General features: G+C 43.3%; 1 protein-coding gene across 1 annotated transcript in view; it reads right to left on the minus strand.

The window, feature by feature from the left end:
- Positions 1–22,577, minus strand: part of SLC28A3 (solute carrier family 28 member 3) — a 63,241-nt gene that overhangs the window by 17,366 nt on the left and 23,298 nt on the right. Inside the window, exons 2-9 of the mRNA XM_003941126.3 lie at positions 20,720–20,818; positions 17,308–17,393; positions 12,735–12,826; positions 9,957–10,146; positions 6,401–6,545; positions 4,710–4,823; positions 4,027–4,104; positions 1,094–1,174 (exon numbers count right to left, since the gene is read on the minus strand). Of these exons, the coding sequence (XP_003941175.1) occupies positions 1,094–1,174; positions 4,027–4,104; positions 4,710–4,823; positions 6,401–6,545; positions 9,957–10,146; positions 12,735–12,826; positions 17,308–17,393; positions 20,720–20,818 (885 nt within the window). The remainder of the gene's footprint in view (positions 1–1,093; positions 1,175–4,026; positions 4,105–4,709; positions 4,824–6,400; positions 6,546–9,956; positions 10,147–12,734; positions 12,827–17,307; positions 17,394–20,719; positions 20,819–22,577) is intronic.

The following is a 22,577-nucleotide window of genomic DNA, read 5'->3' on the forward strand; positions in this document are numbered from 1 at the left end:
GTTCCACTTTTGTACTGCCCTTTCAATAACAACGGTGAATGAAGACTTCCTGTTGCATTCTTTCTCCTTGCTTTTTAGTTTAGACAAGAGCCTAATAATTCTGAGTGTTTTGGGATTTAAACAGAAAATTATGGGCCTTGGAGTTCTTGCTGTCAGTCTGAACTCTGCCGCTACCTCTATTCAGGTTCGCTGTCTCTCTTCTCTCTTTTCTCTTCCTTTTTGTACATTTTGGTTTATTTTTCGGGATCAAGGAGGGCTGTGGCTGTGCCCCAAGCGCTGGCTGCACTGCCCTGTGCTAGGGTGAGTCCAAATTAGCTGACAGGTGTCCTTATTTTCTGATCTAACCCATGAGCATAGGACTCACAGAGGCTAGGGTAACAGGAAGGACAGGAACTCTTCAGGGGTGTGTCTATGTGTGTGTGTGTGTGTGTGTGTGTGTGTGTGCGCTTGCACGCTCATGATTATGCAACTCCCTCAGGAGTGAAAAGCTGTTTCTCCTTCTTGCTTCGACTTCTGTAGCACAGGCATCCCCAGACTTTTTACACAGGGGGTCAGTTCACTGTCCCTCAGACCGTTGGAGGGCCACCACATACTGTGCTCCTCTACTGACCACCAATGAAAGAGGTGCCCCTTCCTGAAGTATGGCGGGGGGCCGGATACATGGCCTCAGGGGGCCGTAGTTTGGGGATGCCTGCTCTAGCACCTCCAAAACCAGAAGGGTCTACTTTTGTAATCTCCTTAAGCAATGTAGCATACAATTAAGGAGTAGCTAAAAAAAAAAAAAGATAAGCACAGGGTGGGTAACCAAGGTAAAGGAACAGCACTGTTGCCCCCAGCAGTATCTGACCTCAATTCCCTGCTAAAGAAGTAACTGCTATAGTTTTATGAAGATATCCAGTGGTTTGCAAATCAAAGCCCTATTAGCAGTTCCTGAGATAAAATTCCCTCTGTGGACACATTTAGGATTGGAGGCCTGAATCTAATCACTTAGGTGGTGCTGGTGGATAATGGGAGGAAGAGAAAGCCATTTGGTAAATACCTGCATAAAAGGCCTGAGATAATCAGCTCTGCACCTGTAACCCAGCCCCAGTACCTTTCTAATAATCCACTGCATCAGTCCTAGGTAGTACAGCATGGACATCACAGTGCTGAAGAAAACCACGATGGGCAGGATCTGGCGGGGACAGAAACAATCATGAGATAATGTTGGGCCCAGCTGCATCAGCAGGTTTTCTATCAGGTCTCCTCTCTGTCTCCTTTTGTTCCCCTGAAACATCATGAAAATACGGAAAACTCCTCTTGAACTAAGTACTTTAATCAGGCAGCTGTTTATTCTAATGTGTCACAGGACTTGACTTTTTACCCCCTCTCTTCTATGGTATGCTTTTTTTTTGCTCAAAGAAGGAATGAAGTTTGGGGGGATTTGTAATAACTGGATCAATACACTAAAGGCTGCCAGCAAATACTCTTGTCCTGATGTAAAAAAGACATGGGCTTCACCATTAGTAAGCAGAGTAACCTAAGTTGAGATAAGTTGTGAGCAACCTCAGAGCCTTATTCTGAATAGCAATAGAGATCAGGTAAGGCATGGTGGGAGCTGACACATAGTGCCTCTTACTGGACGGCAGACACGCCAGACAGCAATAACTTCAGCAGCCCCTGAGAATGACCCTGTGGTCTAAGCATGTGTGTTTGGAGTTCCGAACTAAGGAACCTGGGAGTGGTCAACCCAAAGAGTCATTCTTTATCTATAAGAAACATCTGAACCCTTGGTCCATCCCATGGAAAGCAGGCCCTGCAGGGGATCCAGGCCCTTTGTTTTGGGTTAAACGAAGGTTGCAGGTGGAGGCTGCTGGGGGAGGGTGCTAAGAGACAATACTATATAAACTGACTGCTGTTTACAAACAGTAGCGGTTCTCCCGTCTAGCCTGCTGCCACTGGACTGTCCTGCATGTGAGCCCCCCAATAAAGCTTGTGTCTCATTCGCTGGCTCCAGGTATTTTCTCTGACCTCTCAAACATGGTGCCATCCCTACTGAAGTCAATAGGGATCTGTCATGCCTATGCAGTAAACATTCATTCTTCTAGCTTTTAAAATAATAGTGATTTTACCTATAGATTTTCAAATTACGAAAGAGTGAATGCATTTTGGAAATGACTTTAGTTCTGTGTTGAAGACCATTTTATTTTCTGGTCAGGCTCAGTGGCTTACACCTGTAATCCCAGCACTTTGGGAGGCTGATTGAGGCAGGCGGATCACCTGAGGTCAGGAGTTTAGGACCAGCCTAGCCAACATGGTGAAACCCATCTTTACTAAAAATACAAAAATTAGCCATGTGTGGTGGCGCACACATGTAATCCCAGTTACTGGGGAGGCTGAGGCAGGAGGATTGCTCAAACCTGGGAGGCAGAGGTTGCAGAGCTGAGATTGCACCATACTGCAGCCTGGGTGACAGAGCAAGAATCTGTCTCAAAAGAAAAAAGGCCATTTTTCCTAGATCCTGTTTTCCTGATGCTTTTTGGGTGCCTTCCGTAGAGAACACTTTCTACCCTGCATAGACCACACAGAGCTGTGGGCTGGGTCCCTTCTCAGCCTCATCCTACTGCACCCCTTCCCCACTCTTCCCCAGCTAACTGGCCAGAGAAAGCTGCCACCAAAGGCACAGAATGACCAAGGACAATTTGCACAGGATCTAATTTAGAAAAATCTATTAATAATATATATTAAAAGACATTTTGTGCCAGTATTCAGAGCTCTCTCACTATAAGCCTTTTATTGGCTTTAATGAGTAGGCAGTGCCTCCCTTAGAGTTAAACAGGCTCATCTCTGGAATGTTAGCAGAGGATTCTGCATTGGCAGGAAAGAATAGGGGCTGCTGCCCTGGAATAGGGGACGGGGAGGGCCTGGAAACACCTGTATAGTCTGGGTAGCAAGTTATTCCTTCTTTATGACTTCATTTTTTCCAATTCTGAATTCATTTCATGATATGAGCATATTTCTATCTCACTCTATAAACATTAGTCCTTTCAGGGACGGCTGAGTTAACTCAGCCCTAAAACACCAAACCAGCTAAACTGCTAGGTAGAGGTTGCTGGGGTAGGGTGCTAAAGGAAATGCTGTATGAACTGCATGCGTTTTACAAACAGTAGCAGTTCTCCTCCACAGCCTGCTGCTAAACTGCTGGTTTGATATTTTAGGCTGAAATGAGATTCAGCCTAAAAGTTGGCTTAACTGAAGTGGGGTAATTTGGAGGTAAATTTGGAGTCTCTAAGTGAGAAAACAATTTAGAAGTGCATGAATAACAACATACCACAAAAAAGAAAGCTGGAGGAAAACCCAAATGCATTTTTCTGACTCATTGACAAGTGTTTGTAGTGACTTCCCAGAGGAGGACGGGCTTCCTGGGGCATGTGGGAGCCTCAAGAAGGAATTGACTGTGGCCAGCCATGGGGCCACGCTGCCTTTCCCCTGTAAAGTAATGCATCTACTTTGGTTAGGAGAAGGTCTATCCTCTAGGCCTGCCTAGGCAAGGCTGTGCTGAAGGAGAGATGAGAAAGTCTGAGTGTGGAGATGGCTCTAAAACAGGCTGATGTGGTTGACCAGCTGTCTCCGGGACTGGGGCTGCAGGGGTTTCCAAGTACAGAGCTGTCACTGATCCTGGACCCATCAGCCATTCACTGCTACATGCCTACTTGTTGCCAGGAACATAATGTTCCTTTCCCTGAAGGCTCAAGATGCTATTACCCTTTTGATTTTTCCTAAGTATCTTAGATAAGGCTGTAAGCCCTACCCTCTAGTATTTGAATATTTCTGACTTCTTCTAGATGTTTCCCTTCATTCCATAGTTACAAAGTAAAATGTGTGCAGTCCACTAACTTCAGATAAGATTGTCAATGAAAAAGGGCTCTGACAAGCCCAATAGATAGAGAGCTGGTTTTTAGTCAGTTAAGTTCTATCTGAACATCTACAAAGACTGAGAAGCTACTGAAATAGCAGTGACTACATCGAAAAAAGGTTTGACTTTACCTTAAATGCAAAGAAGTGGTCTTTGTATTTCTCACCAAAGACAAATGAAGCGCCGGCATCTGTGTACTCCAGAAAAGTCTGAGTTAAAGAAAGAAAAAGAGATCTCATTCCAACCACATGAGTATAAATTACATAGTGCACAGGAACGCTAGGGTCTGCAGAGGATAGGAACCCAGCAAACTTGTTGGATAGACTTGGAAAGTTATTGTTCTCAGCTTTGCCCCCTCCAATGAATGGCATAGAAGTACAGTTTTGAAATAGTCCTGCATACAAATTTCCTGATGTTTCTGACATTCAAGTATGACTCCAGAATGGTACAGAAGGAGTTGAATGTGGCAATGTGTTCCAGCAGGCCATACTTGACTTGAGGGTGGCATTAATTACCACTGGATGCAAAAGGAAGCCTGTTTCTCTGTCTGTGGAAACGTCTGAGAAGCTGTGCAGGAGGATGTGGGTGATGGGTTAAGGGAGTGATTACACAGGTACGGAACCACAGTAATGTTAACAAGCCAGACAGACTAACATATCAAACACAAGCAAAGCGATTTGTCTAACTCATGATGCAGAATTAAAATTGGAGACAACTCATGCAGACAGATAAACCCATTGCTGACACATCTTGAGGATTATCTCCAATATTAAAAGCACCATAAAAGCAAGGTGTTCTTTTGAACCAAACTTACCTGAACTTGTCTGCCCAACCAATCAAAAGCTATAAATCCAGGGTCAGTCCTTAGAATCAAGAGCCCAAGAAGAAACTGTAACCCGATTCCCCATAAGACAGGTCTCCAGTAAACCTATACAGAAAGATCAAGTGATATAACTTAGTAGGAAAATTAATGCAGGCCTCAGTATAAATGTCTAATGGATCACTATTTCCTTGGACACATTCTCAAATGTGGCCTATCACCCACTTTCTTTGGGAGGCTAAAGCTGTCACGAGCAGAGAACCCCTTTATAGAATCATACCTTAAAAAACTCAGGCCAGGCACAGTGGGTCAAGCCTGTAATTCTAGCACTTTGGGAGGCTGAGGCGAGCAGATGACCTGAGCTCAGGAGTTCAAGACCAACCTGACCAACATGGCGAAACCCCATCTCTACTAAAAATACAAAAAGAAGCCGGGCATAGTGGTGCATGCCTGTAATCCCAGCTACTCGAGAGGTTGAGGCAGGAGAATCACTTGAACCCAGAAGGCAAAGATGGCAGTGAACTGAGATCACACCACTGCACTACAGCTTGGGCAACAGAGCGAGACTCCCTCTCAAGAAAAAAACAAAAATAAAAACAAACTCAGAATTTCATTCCCTCTCCCTAAAACTGAGTTTCAAGCCTTCAGACCAGGGAATGTATGTAAGTAACCATTATTTCCTGATAATTTACTTAGAAACAGGAGGTCTAAGAAGGGCCATTAAGGGAGGGAGGATCCTGCCATCCTAGTCAAGCTGTAAGTACTGGATACATATAATTATGTTCCCGTCTGGAAAATGGAAAGGCAGAACATGATTTCTCTGTGTGTCCAAGGTTTGTTGATCTGACAACCTGTAAGTGAATTAAGTAAAACATTGTCCCATCAAGAGGCCCTCATTTCATTGTAAAAGAGGCCAATAAACTCTAATGCAGACTCAGGATGTGCAGCAGGAATGGACAGTCATTTGCTTCCATCTGTGGTACGGAGGTGAGTGGCTTCAGAGAACTATGGCATCAGAGGCACACACCAGGAGATGTTCATCTCAGCAGGGCAAGTAACTTGGATCATGTTAGCTGAACTTGGTCTCTGATTAATGTTTTTTAACTTGAGTCAAGCTTTTAACTGGTAAAGGCTTCCAAAGTTTGCCATTGTGAGTTACATGTGAGAGCTTTGATGCCTCAGAACGCTTGCCCATTTCATGGGTTACCGGTGGACAGAACCAGGATGAGAGTTGGGTTCAATATTTAAAAGAAAATTGTATAAGGACAAATTTTTGGAGTATAAATGCCAAAACTGCATAGGACTTTGATGAACTGCAGGATCCGATGGAAAAATATTAGATTTTTTACTGGTCTGGGGAAATCTGGATCAAAATGGATGAGTTTTCTCTGTGTTTGATGGAGTTTTCTCTGTGTGTTTGTTACGTGAGAAGTAATTAGACCCTACAGGGAGAGAACGACTCATTGGTTATGTGACTGGAAAATGACTGAGAATGGAACATGAGATAGTAACAGACAGTACCATGAAAGTTCAGGAAGATAGGGTACCCTGGCCACTTAAAGTAATCCCATCAAGGTAAGAAAAACACTGAATAATATTGTGCTGCTCTCACAATCAGTATTCTGAACAATTTACATATGGGGGAAAAAGAAAAAAAGAACCTGAAAGATCAACTGGATACTTACTCTGGTTGGGTACTTGGAAAATAGAAATAACAGGACAATGTACATTATGAGCCCACCGAAGGACACCAGCTGCTGTTGGCCCAATTTGGCGGTGTCAAAGGCCAGCCAGAAAATAACTGCTAGGACCAGGGAGCTCCAGATCACCCTAAGAGAACGGAAGGGAGGCATTGGTATTATGTTGTTGTGCTAACTTGAGAGTCATAATCAGGCTTAGATTCTTTTCTTTTTTGAGAGATGGAGTCTTGCTCTGTCGCCCAGGCTGGAGTAGAGCACAGTGATCTTGGCTCACTGCAAATTCCACTTCCCAGGTTCAAGCAATTCTCCTGCCTCAGCCTCCCGAGTGGCTGGGATTATAGGCACCTGCCACCATGCCCAGCTAATTTTTGTATTTTTAGTGGAGACGGGGATTCACCATGTTTGCCAGGCTGGTCTCGAACTCCTGAGCTCAGGTAATCTGCCCACCTCAGCCTCCCAAAGTGCTGGATTACAGGCGAGAGCCACGGCTCCCAGTCATCAGGCTTAAATTAACAAAGAAACCTAAAAACAAGATGAATACACTCTGGCACCAGTAAGTTATGCTTTTGGAAACTGCAACAGAATCTTTTTGGTTGTGGCTGTCAAGGCAAATAACTAAAAAATGAAGTACTGGGTCTCCTTACTCTACAGCTCTTGGGCCCTTCACTGTTCAAGGATGCATGAAGGCACCACAGAAGAGGAAGCACGTTTGGAGAGGACTGTCTGGTGATTTTTTTGAGAGAGCTGCTGGGATTCTTTACCTTCATTTTGAGGGGTGAGGGAGGTGTTACCTGCTTCCCTTTAAGGGAGAACTTGGAATATGTTATCTGCCCTTGGGGGACCTCACCAGGAGCTGAGCGCAGCATCAGACATTAGAGCGAGCGAGTTCTGGCTCCCCTGGCATGTCCAGCAAGCATGACAAGTCTGACTCAGGACTCACGGCTTGGACAGCAGAGCTAGAAAGCCTGTTGTGTTGGGATTGCACAAGCCCAGTTTATTAGGTCAAGGATGTGTGAAGTTTCCTGGTAGATCCCACGTCAGCCTTAAGGGAGAGAATTGCTCTTGGGTCCTGCTCAGGGGGCCACCTGAAGGAAGAGGAGGTCCCTTAGAGAGAGGCTGAGGGAAAAGCTCTGGACAGTTGCTGTAGGACACAGGGTCCTATGGGAAAGAGTTGCTCTAGTACTTCACAGGCCCTTCCTCCCAAGGAGGCCAGTTTCGTACCCAGAGCAGGGGTCCAACCTGATACTGGCTTTGAGGATGGCAGGGGAACAAGTAACAGGGGGAAAGGGGACACTCAGACCCAGGTTGGGGAGGAAAGCTAGGGCACTGGGTCAAGTTCACAGTTCTCATTATTGTATGGGACAGCATATTCCTGATGTTAAAAATTGTCTGTGATGCCTGTATCAAAATATCTCATCTACCTTGTAAATATATATACACCTATGATGTACCCACAACAATGAACAATTTAAAAAATGGGCTGGGCACAGTGACTGACACCTGTAATCCCAGCACTTTGGGAGTCCAAGGCAGGTGGATCACTTGAGGCCAGGAGTTCAAGAGCTGCCTGGGCAATATGGTGAAACCCCTGTCTTCAGTAAAAATACACACACACACACACACACACACACACACACACACATACAAATAGCTGGGAGGCTGAGCTGCTTAGGAGGCTGAGGCATGAGAATCATTTGAACCTAGGAGGTGGGGGTTACAGTGAGCCAAGATGGCACCACTGCACTCCAGCCTGGGTGACAGAGCACAACTCTGTCTCAAAAAAAAAAAAAAAAAAAAAAAAAAGAAGAAGAAAAAAAGAAAGCCTGTGAACACTGGACTAAGAGTGTTCAGAAGGGTCATGGGCTTTCAGCATTTTTATAAATTATAGGGTAGATATCTCACATTGAATAAAATGGAAAGAATGATGAATGAAAAAACTAAGTTATATTTTGACCATAGCCCCATGGGTCATGAAAAAAAGTGCTAGCAGTCCAATATCAAAGCAACTTTTAAAGCCCTACATTTTTAATGAGCAAAAGGAATGGGAAGAAATCAGGAAAAGAAGCCTGATTAAAAAATTATTTGGGGTCAGGCGTGGTGGCTCATGCTTGTAATCCCAGAAATTTGGGAGGCTGAGGTAGATGGATCACCTGAGGTCAGGAGTTCAAGACCAGCCTGGCCAACATGGTGAAACCCCATCTCTACTGAAGATACAAAAATTAGCCAGGTATGGTGTTGAGTGCCTGTAATGCCAGCTACTCAGGAGGCTGAGGCAGGAGAATCACTTGAACCCAGGAGGTGGGGGTTGTAGTGAGCCAAAGTTGTGCCACTGCACTCCAGCCTGGGTGACAGACTGAGACCCTGTCTTAAAAAAAAAAAAATTTGAATTCACTAGTCAATAAAGAAATGTGAGGATTGAGATACCAGTTGACTTAAATTAATCATAATAGGCCGGGCATTGTGGCTCATGCCTATAATCCCAGCACTTTGGGAGGCCAAGGTGGGTGGATCACCTGAGGGCAGGAGTTTGAGACCAGCCTGGCCAACACGGTGAAATACTGTCTACTAAAAATACAAAAATTAGCTGGGCATGGTGGTGGGCACCTGTATCCCAGCTATTCGAGAAGCTGAGGCAGGAAAATTGCTTGAACCAGGGAGACAGGATGCAGGGAGAGGAGATCGCACCACGGCCCTCCAGCCTGGGTGACAAAAGTGAGACTCCTTCTCAAAATAAATAAATAAATAAATAAACAAATCATAAATAGATATAAAGATTTGTGTTCATCATAACATTTTAGATATAAAGATTTGTGTTCATTGTAACGTTTAAAATAGCCAAGATTTTGTAGGTAAAATAAATGGTCAACCATACAAGAACTATAATCAAATTCAAGAATGAATATATTCTATGATCCTCATTTTGTAAATAAATCGTAAAGAGAATGTATATAATGTGTATAAGAAAAGAAGTTGGTAGAAGTGAAAGCTCTTTGCGAACACATCATCAGCAATCTCCATCAGTTTTTACTTATAAACCAATTCTTTATTTACAGGTACTGAGATTAGATGGTATTTGTGCTGTTCCCTATCTTGTGCCAGCACAGATGTTACTGATTGATCATGGCGCCTTTCCACCGACAGGTCAGAGGGAGAGTGAAAGCCATCCTGCTATGACAGCACTTTCAGTCTATTCTACATTTCTAACTACTTCCTGATACGTAGGCATGGAGGTGTATCTCTCTAATATAGCACATGCAACATTGTATGCTCAACATCTTTTGGACAACATTTTATCATTTAATATACTTGACGTTAAGGCAGTTTGTGAGGACATTTGGACACATTTTAAATGAGTCATTGTCTCATCTAGGCTTTGATTTCCTGTTTGTAAAATGAAGACATTGTAACAGATTACTCCCTAACGTGTTTCTAGTTTCCATATCCCATAAATGAAGAAGCAATTTCAGAACATATTTTTGAAACGGTGTTGGAAAAGACTACTCTCTCTCTTAACTGAAATAAGAGTACCAATTGCATTTACCACTTCAGCCAGAACCAATGGCTGCTCAGAAGCCTTCTGCCAGGAGAGAGCATCTCATCAATTCGATGTTCATATTTGGCCATCAGGTGATCCCAGACAACAAAGAAAATGGCAACCACGGTGATCACAAAAAGAGGAAGGGCTCTGTGAAAGTTCAGCACGCAGGCCGCAATCACCATAACCAGATAACCTGTCCAGGAAGCAAAAACAGACATTGAACATTACCAACCAGCTTTGATCTGGCTCAGGTGAGGGGAGGTTTAATTAAGGCATCATTGAATGCAGGAGTGCTCTTAATATAGCTACTGGCTTCTCTGATGGGGGCTTTTGATATTTTTCAAAGCAAGTCTTGAAAATTCTCACCATGAATGCTAGGAAGATAGGGTGTTGGGTCTTTTTATTCTTACAAGACTTTCTGATTCCTGAATCTTGGTGCTTGATCATTGGGCCTCTCAGTACTCCTGGTATTCAGTCTTGGCAGGTGAATACTACCAGAGAAAGGCTGAGTGTTGAAGCAGCCACTGGCAAAGGGATACTGATTCTTGTGGTTTGCAGTTCAGATTTGGCCTAAAGTTGAGTGAAGAAATAGACCTACCAACAACAGACCACTTCTCTAAGTGACACAGAGTCTCCTAGGAAAAGAGGTAGGGGCAGTTACTGAGGTGGCTGCTTTGGAAGAGCAGATTGTAGGATAAGAGTAAGGTTTCCTATTCTTAAAGGTCTGCAAAGATGGTCTGCACGTTAAACCTGGCCTGCCACTTGTTTCTGTAGGTGGCAAGTACATTTGTATTTGAGTGTTTTGAACCGACCCCATCCTGGCCAAGGGGATCCCAGAAAAACCTTAAAAACTGAGTTCCTAGCCATGACAGGATGGGAGGTCAGATGTGCCTCAGTATGCCCCTTACTTAATAACCTTTAACCAGAATTCCTTCCTAAGGAACAAGCAGAAACCAGCTCTGGAAAACAAGAAATGGAAGACTCACTTCTCTAAAACCTTTAGCCAATCATCTGAGGTGGTGACCAGACTCCTCTTCTTTCTTTAGATTTTTATTGGTTTGTTTGATATGGAATTTTGCTCTTGTTGCCCAGAATGGAGTACAATGGTGTGATCTCAGCTCACTGCAACCTCCACCTCCTAGGTTCAAGAGATTCTCCTGCCTCAGCCTCCCAAGTAGCTGGGATTACAGGCACGTGCCACCACACCCAGCTAATTTTGTATTTTTAGTAGAGATGGGGTTTCACCTTGTTGACCAAGATGGTCTCGATCTCTTGACCTCGTGATCCACCCACCTCAGCCTCCCAAAGTGCTGGGATTACAGGCATGTGCCACCACACTCAGCTAATTTTGTATTTTTAGTAGAGGCAGGGTTTCACCATGTTGGTCAGGCTGGTCTTGATCTCCTGACCTCAGGTGATCCACCCGCCTCAGCCTCCGAAAGTGCTGGGGTTACAGTTGTGAGCCATCACGCCCAGCCTCTTTAGCATTTTGACATGACAGCTCACCAGTTTCACAAGGCATTTCTTCCTGATAAGAGACAGCTGACCATGGGATGTTTCTGGCCAGCCTTGGAGGATGCACAGTGAGGGTTTTTGTGTTCTTTACTTTACCTTTTGACTTCACAGGGCTAAAAACTCCACCCTCAGATCATGGTAACGTTGCTATTTTTTATACACGTTATGCACAGAGAGGCATGAATCTAAATTGTCCATGTGCCTGTGTCTCCTTTCATAAATATCCATGACTCCTCCTATAGCTTATTGAATATTTATACTTAGCCAACCCTTTCAGCGTAAATTCCTGTCTTATTCTTCCCTCCCTCAAAGTGCTTGTCTCTGGCTTCTGTTGGAGACTATGCTTCCCAGCCTGTCAGAATGGCCACCTTGCAGGCTGCAACCCTTTATGAGAAAGAAAACTTTCCTTTCCAAATTTATAAACCTTGTGATTGATTCTTCAGTTGACTGTGTGTTCTACAAATAAGGATGTGTTGGAATACAGCCATGCCTGTCTACTTATATCTTATTTATGGTTGCTTTTTTACTACAGTGGCAGAGTGGCATGGTTTTGATCTTATGTCTGAAATACTGAAAAGCCTAAAATACTATCTGGCCCAGTACTCATAAAATTCACCACCTCTCCTGGTTTCCTTTTCCAACTGTCGGAGCATCAGCAAAACCACTGACCTTGGTGGTGCAGCAGGCTTGGACTGATGTCTGTGAGCTTGGATGGGGGTGCTTACATTTTATAGACAGGTGTGTTCTTTAAAATGGGCCAAGTTCAGTGTGCTGAGCTTCAAGAGAAAAAATAACAATACAGCAAAACAAAAACAAAACAAAGAGCAAATAAAGTGAGCAAAGGAGCTCTTTGTTTTCAAGGGAGTAAACACAGGAGACACTCTCGTCCTGCCTTCAGGCAAGCGGAGTGGACTAGACTGCGCTAGGCTACTCACGTTTATTCACATAAAGCATTAATCACCTGTGTTTTCTGAATTTGTGTGAACCAATGCACCCCTTAAAATCCACATGACAGTAACAAAGGCCATAAGAATTCGGAGAGTAAGTGACTAAAACAATTAACTTCCAGCCTCCTAAATGGGGTAGGAAAACGATTTGCACAGGCTTCCCCTATAACGGGCTTCTTGACTGACTTCTCTACCTCCCTGGAAGACTCAGTGAGGTCCAGGGGAACAGAAAGGTTTAATCTCTTTCCGCATAAAGTTAATATTTGGGGGAATCCCTGAAAAAAAGACAATGGTATCCCTATCCCTCTTGGTTAATTACCTGCTAATAAAATGCCCCAGATGATGTGTCGAAGAGTGGTTTTGTGTTTCGTACAGAAACCACATGCTGTGTCATACCTCCTTTCCAGACACCTGCAACGTGAAAGCAGAAAGGCAGGGTGAAGTGAAGACCAAAAGCATGAAATAAACTGCATGCTGAGGCTAGATTAGGCTTTGTAAACCAAAAGCAAACAAACAAATGTCTGAGGTGTATGTCTTATAAAATAGAAGTGGGAAACTCATTTCATTTTAGACTAGAGTCAGCCATGACCATTCAGTGATAACCATCACTGAATAAGTGTGCCAGGCCCTGAGGGGTTAGGGAGGTGCAGGCGACATGCTCCTGGGAACAGAGCAGGGGAGATGGATAACTAACCACAGCTGAAATAGTCACAGGAAGAGAGTGTTTCTGGCACACTACGAGATCCTCTGCTAGCTTTTAACCAGTGGTTATTACGCGTTTATTGTTAGAAAATAAAAAGCCAAGGAACTCTGTCACCCCTCTTGGTTTGGCAAAATTTGAGCGAGTTGGTGGCTCTGTCCGCCTTCACCACCCCCGTTAGTCCAAGACTGACGGACTTCACGGGTGTGCTTAAAATGCAAAGTAGGATTTCCTGGATGTCAGGGCTATTAACCAAAGGGTTGTCACAGCTTTCTCAGAAAACTCTGGAGTTGTCGGAATGTCTGTGTCCATCCAGGGCTCTGTTATGGGTTGGGTGGGTAGTGTGTGAGCAATGTGTAGGTCTGGTCATGTCTTCAGAGGAGAATGGTGTCCAGCAGTTCCCCAGGAGTGAGCTGGGAGGCCAGGGTCATAACCACATGGCTCTCCTCTCCTTCTTTGGGGGTCTTCTTCCCATGTAGATGCCTCTTTCTCCGGAGACCTCTCATTCTCCTACTTGAGTCTGGGTGAAAGAAACTGCTTGCATATTTCCCCATTGTCCTTTCCAGGCCACGGGGTAGTATTTCTAAAATGACCATTTCTCATCCCACATAGATGATTCCCAAACTCCGGGACTTCAAAGGACGTGGCCCCGAGCTAGGAGACCTGCACTCCCCTTGGCCAGTGCCTCCACTTCCCACCTTCCAACAGTCTTGCCTGTACCTCCAAGGTCAGCCACCTCTCAAGCTTTGGGGAACAGCTCAAGCTTTTGGCTTTTTTTTTTTTTTTGAGATGGAGTTTCGCTCTTGTTACCCAGGCTAGACTGTAATGGCACGATCTCAGCTCACCGCAACCTCCGTCTCCTGGGTTCAAGCAATTCTCCTGCCTCAGCCTCCCGAGTAGCTGGGACTACAGGCATGTGCCACCATGCCCGGCTAATTTTTTTTTTTTTTTTTTTTTTTTTTGAGATGGAGTTTCGCTCTTGTTACCCAGGCTGGAGTGCAATGGTGCGATCTCGGCTCACCGCAACCTCTGCCTCCTTGGTTCAGGCAATTCTCCTGCCTCAGTCTCCTGAGTAGCTGGGATTACAGGCATGCACCACCATGCCCAGCTAATTTTTTTGTATTTTTAGTAGAGGTTTCACCATGTTGACCAGGTTAGTCTCGATCTCTCGACCTTGTGATCCACCTGCCTCGGCCTCCCAAAGTGCTGGGATTACAGGCTTGAACCACCGCGCCCGGCCTAATTTTTGTATTTTTAGTAGAGATGGGGTTTCACCATGTTGACCAGGATGGTCTCAATCTCTTGACCTTGTGATCCACCCATCTCGGCCTCCCAAAGTGCTGGGATTAGAGGCTTGAGCCACCGCACCCGGCTTAGCTTTTGGCTTCTAAAAAATCCTCTTGCATCTCCTCAGACAGACACATTCCTCTGAACTTTATTCTTACTGTCTTCTTTTATTGTGTTTTGTTATGAACCCATTACCTACCCATTCCAGTAGCAGGAAATACTGGTTATTTGGTTAATAACCAGTCATTTGGTTACCTACGCTGAATAATTTCCAACCCATTAACCTTAGTGAAACCTGAGTACATCTGACCACAGAATATATGGCTATACAGCACAGTGACTATAACCTTGAATATTAAGGATGTTCAACAGACATGTATTGATTGATAGATGAATGAAATGAGAGTGCATATTGCTTATGTGCAACAGTATTTTACAGCTCTGGGTTGGGGCTTCATTAGTGGGTTATGCAGTCCATATAGTAGCCACTATTAAAACAGAAGGAGGCCACATGTGGTGGCTCATGCCTGTGCTCCCAGCACTTTGAGAGGCCAAGGTGGAAGGATTATTTGAGCCCAGGATTTTGAGACCAGACTGGGAAACACAGTGAGAACTTATCTCTACAAAAAAAAAAAAAAAAAAAAAAAAAAAAAAAAAAAAAAAAAATTAGCTGGGTGTGGTGGCACAAACCTGTGGTCCCAGCTGCATGAGTAAATCACTTGAGCCCGAGAGGTGAAGGCTGCAGTGAGCTGTGATTGTGCCACAGCACCCCGTCTCAATTTTTTTAAAAAAGAAAGGAAAGAATAAAAGAATAAAAGTATCAAAAGTATTATAGTATATCATTCATACATAAGAATGACAGGTATCACTTCATGACACATTCACCATTATGTATGTGTGTGAATATGTGTACTGAGAATTAGAAACAGTGCTCTAGAATAAAAGTGTAGTGAAGACATTTATTGATTTGGGAAAAGCTAATGATATATTATTCTCAGTTGAAGATATGTTAAAGTAGCAGCGGCAGAGGGTGACATTTAATAGGGCACATCCACATACTGTAGGTTGACTCAGATTCTTTAATTGCAGGGAATGTGTGTGGCCCATTACGGCAGTCTGACTTCTGCATAAAGCAGAGTAGCTGGAAGTAGACACTCAGTTATTTGGTTTTCTAGGCTGAATAATTCCCAACCTCCTGACGGCTGTTTCAGTCTCATTAACATGAGTGAAATCTGAGTACCTCTGACCACCTAAGAGAATTTCTCAGTACCTCCGGGTCAAAGACTCATAAAGTAAAATGAAGGATAAAACTTTGTTATGTTTCTGATATGGTAAATATTTGGGATGATGTATATGTGACAAGAGCTCCCAACCCTAATTCTGGCCAATCCCAGAAATATATTCTGATACATAAAAACAAAGTTCCTCCTGTCGTCCCTGAGAGGCTGAGGTGGGAGGATCATTCGAGCTCAGGAGGTAGAGGCAGCAGTAAGCTAGACAGAACTCACAACAGGGTCTTGCTTTGCTGCCCAGGCTAGACAGAATAGATTTAAATTTCTACATTTAAATTAAAATCTATTTCTGATCGGGCATGGTGGCTCACGCCTGTAATTCCAGTACTTTGGGAGGTTGAGGCAAGTGGATCACCTGAGGTCAGGAGTTCAAGACCAGCCTGGCCAACATGGTGAAACCCTGTCTCTACTGAAAATACAAAAATTAGCTGGGAGGCTGAGGCAGGAGAATTGCTTGAACCTGGGAGGTGGAGGCTGCAGTGAGCTGAGATCATATCATTGCATTCTAGCCTGGGCGACAGACCACGACTGTCTCAAAAAAAAAAAAAAATTAAAATCTATTTCTGGATGTAAAATTAGCACCACTGAACTCCATTCTGTGTGACAGAGCAAGCCCCTGTTTCTAAAAAAAATAAAAATAAAAATTTCCTCAGAGACATAGGAATGCAAATATAATTCAAATAGGAATTTAGAAGATGGATGAATACTGTAGTGTTATGATTCAGTAGCAGACAATCCTGGGCTAGGAATCAGAAGCTGAAATTGTGACCTAGCTCTCTTCCTCTCTTAGCTGATTTGGGGAAGTCACTTCTCTGAGGTTCATTTTTCTGGTCCAAAACATAAAGATACTAATCTCGTGTTTCCTACCTTATGAAGTCGTAAGGACTTGGAATACTTTGAGGCTACTATAAGGTAAGAACAACAGTTTGTTGGGATTTAAAGTGGATTGGATTTTGAGCAATCAGTTGCTATTGATGAACATTGAGAAGATGAATTAACTACATTCGTATGGGCTGGAGCAATTAGTTGGTAATTTACACTTTTAATTAGAAGGCTGTCCTGGGTCAATTTAAATATGCATATTGGGTTCCCAGAACATCAGCAGTTTGAATTGGCCACAGTGATCTTCCTAGCTTCATTAGTTTTTCTGGAAAGGGTGTTGCATAGGGAGGGTAGAGAGATGGGTGGTGGCGACAATCTCTAATAAATTATAATAGATGTTAAAAATCAAATGGGAGGCCGGGCACGGTGGCTCAAGCCTGTAATCCCAGCACTTTGGGAGGCCATGGTGGGTAGATCATTTGAGGTCAGGAGTTCAAGACCAGGCTGGCCAACATGGTGAAACCCTGCCTCTACTAAAAATACAAAAATTACCCAGGCATGATGGTGCTCGCCTGTAGTCCCAGCTATTCAGGAGGCTGAAACAGGAGAATCGCTTGAACTTGGGAGGCAGAGGTTGCAGTGAGCTGAGAGGGTGTCACTGCACTCCAGCCTGGGGGACACAGTGAGACTCTGTTTCAAAAAAAAAAAAAAAAAATCAAATGGGGATAAAACAAAGTAATAAAACCAAATGGGAGGTAGGCCTGGTTATTTCCCTGTTTTAAAGACTGTACCCTTTTGGCTGCATCTCCTCGTCATCATCCTCCATGTCTTCTTTGTTTCTTGGAGAATCTGGTTCAACTGTGACCTGTTCTTCGCCCTGGAAATCAAACATTGGAGCAGAGATGGAATAATGAGCATCTTGGGCATAACGGATCCTGGTTTCATTGCTCAGAACTCTGGCAAAGAACTTTCAGTAGGTCCTTTAAAATTATTATGCAAGAAGATGGCTCCTATTACCTACCACACAGTCATTTTTCTCCCCCTCTTACAATCTCACACAAAAAATCCCAGGATCACATTGAACTCTTCCTTTCCTTCCAAAGGAGCGGTTGGTATTTTCTCCTTTTCTTAAGGGAACAGGCTCGTATTTGTGCTTTTTTCTCCTGTCTTTCCTGTAATTAATTCCACCCCAGCTCTGTTTTCAGCCAAGTGCTAAATGAAGTTAATACCAGAAGCTGCATAAATCTCCCTCAGTACTCGGCCAGCCCCGGTTTCCAAAGGACTGAAACCAAATCTGGATTTATTTCCCTGGCAGCCCAAGGCTTGGTCTGTGGATATGAACTAGCTCGACACCTTCAAGAGCCAATAAACCTCCCCTTGGGAATGAGGATCCTTTTATCAGTTGGGCTAAACGGGATTATTTCACTGACTCAGCTAGCCCTTGCTCTAAATAATTGAGTGTAGGATATCTCTGGCCCATTTTCTCATGGACAATCTTTCTAGGTACAGTTCAAGTTCTCAAATATCCATGACCCATCCTATTTCCAGGATGGCAGAGAATTTCCCATGTATCTCCAGTCTCCAATAATGTCTCAAATAATAAGCCTGGCTCTTGTAACCAATGGTACAGAAGCTGGTGGGGGAGGAAATCGATACAGGCGGAGCAGTCTGAGTGTGCTCTAAGAGGTATAATAATGTCAAATCTCAGCATTTGTCTTCTGTCATATCCAGTGTGGCTGTTGATGCTCTTTAACAGAAATCATAGAAATAAATCATTAGTGTGTGTCTGAGCTGAAAAAATTCTCAAAAATCCTATAATTGCTCAAGGCCAAACTCCATTGTTCATCTTATTCAGATTACCTTCCTTTTCTGGGCTGGACCCCAGGAACTAGGAAGGTGAGAGGATAATTGGAAGAGAGACCAGCTGAGTCCAAGCTGCAGCTGCTGAGGAGGGGCTGGGGAGGAGTCTTATTCATTTATTTCTATCTAATTCCCAGATTAGCCAATAGTCAATGTTTGGTAACTATTTGATTTAAATGATCATCATTATTATTTTCTTGCAGTGAAAGTACCCCAGGTGACCTGCTATCTATGGAATGTCTGACATTACTATTGCTGTCTTTCATTTTTCAATCTTTTCTCACCTTTTAAAAACAACAACTTGGCTCCCACAATCATGGGACATCTGCCCCGCTCCTTCCTTTCACAGCCAGGCCACTGGAGAGAGTTGTATTTACTCTTTGGAAGTCACTGCCTCACATCCTGCCCACTTCTGTACCCACTGTGATTGAACTTCTCCTGAATGGGTCCTGCCAAGGTCACCCAAGGCCCATTGCTATCAAATATAGTAGCAACTCCTCAGCCTTCACATCCCCATTTATAACTGTAAAATATCTAAATTTTTGTTTTTTTGAAAAGAATATTTTAAAAATATTTTTAAAATAGCAGTTTAAGTTCACAGCAAAATGGAGCTGAAAGTATAGAGATTTATCATGTACTGTCTACCCACCCTCACCTTCCCCACTATCAAATGAACCCAGAGAAGTACATTTGCTGTGACGGATGAGCCTACATGGACACATCATCATCATCCGAAATCTGCAGTGAGACTCGCTCTTGGTCTTGTACATTTTATGGGTTTGGACACATATATGATGACATGTGTCCACCATTGTGGTATCAGGCACACTAGTTTCACGGCCCTAAAAATCTTCTTATTTGTCCCTACCTCCCCCAATGCCTGGGAAGCACTGACTATTTGCTGTCTCCATGGTTTTGCATTTCCCAGAATGTTGTATAGTTGGCATCGCGCAGCATGTGGCCATTTTAGATTGCCTCCTTTCACCTAGTAATGCGTAGCTAAGGTTCCTTCCTGTCTTTTCATGGCTTGATAGTTCATTTCCTTTTAGTGCTGGCAGACACTGCATGTCTGGGTGTACCACAGTTTATTCATTCACCTACTGAAAAACATTTTGGTTGCTTCCAAGTGTTGGCAATTACAAATAAAGCTGCTCTAAACATCCATGTGTAAGTTTTTATGTGGACATAAGAATTGTTTCCTTTTTTGTTTGTTGAAGAATATTTAGTGAACATTTTTTGTAATCAATTAAGCGAAATAGACAGTTACCAAACACTGTACTATGCATGGTATGATTCCAATACAGATGACATATGCCCGTGGGCGTATGTTTGCATGAAAAAAAGCTGTGTTCCAAGATGTTCAGCACTGACTCTTTTTCTTGAATTATGAGCCTTTTTTGGTCTTCGAAATTTTGCTACAATAACTTTTTCAAATTTTCTACTTTAAGAAGTGATTTTTTTTTACCTCACAAAATGACACACTAGTGGACACTCCAAATTACTTTGTGTGTGTGTGTGTGTGTGTGTGTGTATGTGTAAGAGTCTCGCTCTGTCTCCCAGCCTGGAGTGCAGGGACATGATCTCGGCTCACTGCACCCTCTGCCTCCTGGGTTCAAGGGATTCTCCTGCTTCAGCCTCCAGAATAGCTGTGCTTACAGGTGACTAACACCACATCCAGCTAATTTTTGTATTTTTAGTAGAGATGGGGTTTCACCATGTTGGCCAGGATGGTCTCGAACTCCTGACTTCAAGTGATCCACCTACTTTGGCCTCCCAAAGTGTTGGGATTACAGGCGTGAGCCATTGCACACTGCCCTGAATTACTTTTTAAGGGATGACCTACATGGGTAATTTGTTTACCTTCTTAGCAACAGAAAGCCATCTTTAAATAAACTGCCGTCCAGAATTCAGCATATAAGTGAAATTAAGCAGGAGTCCCTCAGACCCGTGTAAAGCTACTAAGGATTCCTAGGGCATGATAGACACAGTTTTAGAACCATATTAAAGCGTTCCTCTTGTTTCTGTCATTTACCTTAAAATTCAGATGCTTTTGTCTAAGCCAATGCCTTTTTCTTTGAAATGAAGCTTGAAACTCCTAATAGTGAAGTGTCAGCAAAAACTTGAGTATGCTTTTCCCATCAGGGAACTCTGAGGACAGGTGGATAAAAACAAAATCTCTTTGTTTGGGCATGTGTGTTTTTTTACGACTGTGCCCACACACTTTAATTACCACTTATTCTGTTCCTCTGTGTGCCAGCGGGGTGCCATGCCTTCTGTGCCCACTGTTCTCAGGTGCCTGCTGCACTGCGGTTGCCATGGCACCGGAGTCACACACCACAGTACCTGTTTGGTGTTTGTGTGCTCGCCTCTTTGCATAGCTCTGCTTCTTATGGAGTTGTTGTTTCCTGATGTGTTCTCATTCTCAAGAAAATTTTCTTCATTCTAAGAAAAAAGTGCAGATTGCAAAATTAAAGTTAGAGCCGAAAGATGGATGTTCTTCCATGAGTAATACCTAGAGAAATTTGGAGGATGAGAGAGGCAAAGATTGGGTGTTCAGGCGAAGCATCTGATTCAACAAACAGCTGATAAATCCTGAGCTTGTAAAGAAAGAGATGATCGAATGGACATAGTGGTTCACTCCTGTAATCCCAGCATTATGGGAGGCTGAAGTGGGAGGGAAAACCAGCCTGGGCAAAAACCCGTGTCTACTAAAAATACAAAGATTAGCTGGGTGTGGTGGTGTGCGCCTTTAATTCCAGCTACTTGGGAGGCTAATGTGCGAGAATTGCTTGAGTCCCAGAGGCAGAGGTTGCAGTGAGCTGAGGTCTTGCCACTGCACTCCAGCCTGGGTGACAGAGCAAGACTCTACCTCAAAAAAAAAAAAAAAAAAAAAAAGAAAGAAAAAGAAAAAGACAGGAAACAGATGACTTTTGCTTTGTTTTGTTCTGATATGAAGGTGGTCCAGCAGAGGAGAGAGGAATGAAGACAATTGCCCTCACCTAGGCCAGATAACTTTCCAATAGGCAGAGCTGGAACCAGGGGCAGGTTTCCATTCTCCTTTCTATCACATGACACAGATTTTCAACTTATAAAATGAAATAAAATGTAGTAAACCATGCTCTGGATAACCTTATTCTCAGATGTTAGGTTTTTGAAATTTTAAAATACGTTTTATTGGTTTAAAGCAATCTCTGGTAGTAATGATCATGAGAAAAATGCCCTTTTTTTGTGTGTGTGTGAGGCCATTTTGATTTTACTTTTAGGAACTGAATGAGGTTTGCTCTTGTAGGGTTGTCCTGACCCCTCAGCTGCTGTTTCCAGAAGCGACAAACACCTGACCTGTCTTCTGTCTCTTTATCTTTTTTAGGGTATCTAATATTTCTCCCATCTCATTCCAACTTGCCGTTTTCTAGAGTGAGGTAACGGATATATGGGGTCAGGAAATGCCTTCTGTTAGCCCAAGGGCTATAACTGTGTCTTTAAAGACCAAGTATATGACTTTGATTTTAACTTTAGATCTCTGGCCCCAGGAATCCAGCAAATATTGCAATTCCAAGTTGTATTGCATATTTCCACAAGAATGAATAAACATGAAAAAAACTTACAGCACACATGATTCATGCATCAAAGTATTGTGCCATACTTCCTTTTGTGTTACAGTTGCTTATATCCTACAGTTCTTTGCACATAGCAGACATTAACAATTTTTTGAATTAATGACTCACAGAGATTTTAAAGTTGATTTAGCACTGCAATGTAGCACACCTGGGTCCTTGGTATAAAAATACAGCATGGGCTGGGTGTGGTGGCTCATGCCTGTAATCCCAGCACTTTGGGAGGCTGAGGTGGGTGGATCACCCGAGGCTGGGAGTTCGAGACCAGCCTGGCCAATATAGTGAAAACCACCTCTCTACTAAAAATGCAAAAATTAGCTGGCATGGTGTCACTCACCTATAATTCCCGCTACTTGAGAGGCTGAGGCAGAAGTGCTTGAACCCAGGAGGTAGAGGTTGCAGTAAGCTTGAGAGATAGAGTGAGACTCAGTCTCAAAATAATAATAGTAATAATACAGCATGGAAGGAAAAAGTATATATAGTATGGGAAGATGTCAGGATGTTGCTAAGTGATGAAATTGGCTGGCAGATACCTAGAAAATCATTTTATTATTCTCCTACTTTGGTGGATGCTAAAATTTTCCTTA

The sequence above is a fragment of the Saimiri boliviensis genome, chromosome 2 (genome assembly GCF_048565385.1).
Source record: "Saimiri boliviensis isolate mSaiBol1 chromosome 2, mSaiBol1.pri, whole genome shotgun sequence".
Lineage (NCBI taxonomy): Eukaryota > Metazoa > Chordata > Mammalia > Primates > Cebidae > Saimiri > Saimiri boliviensis.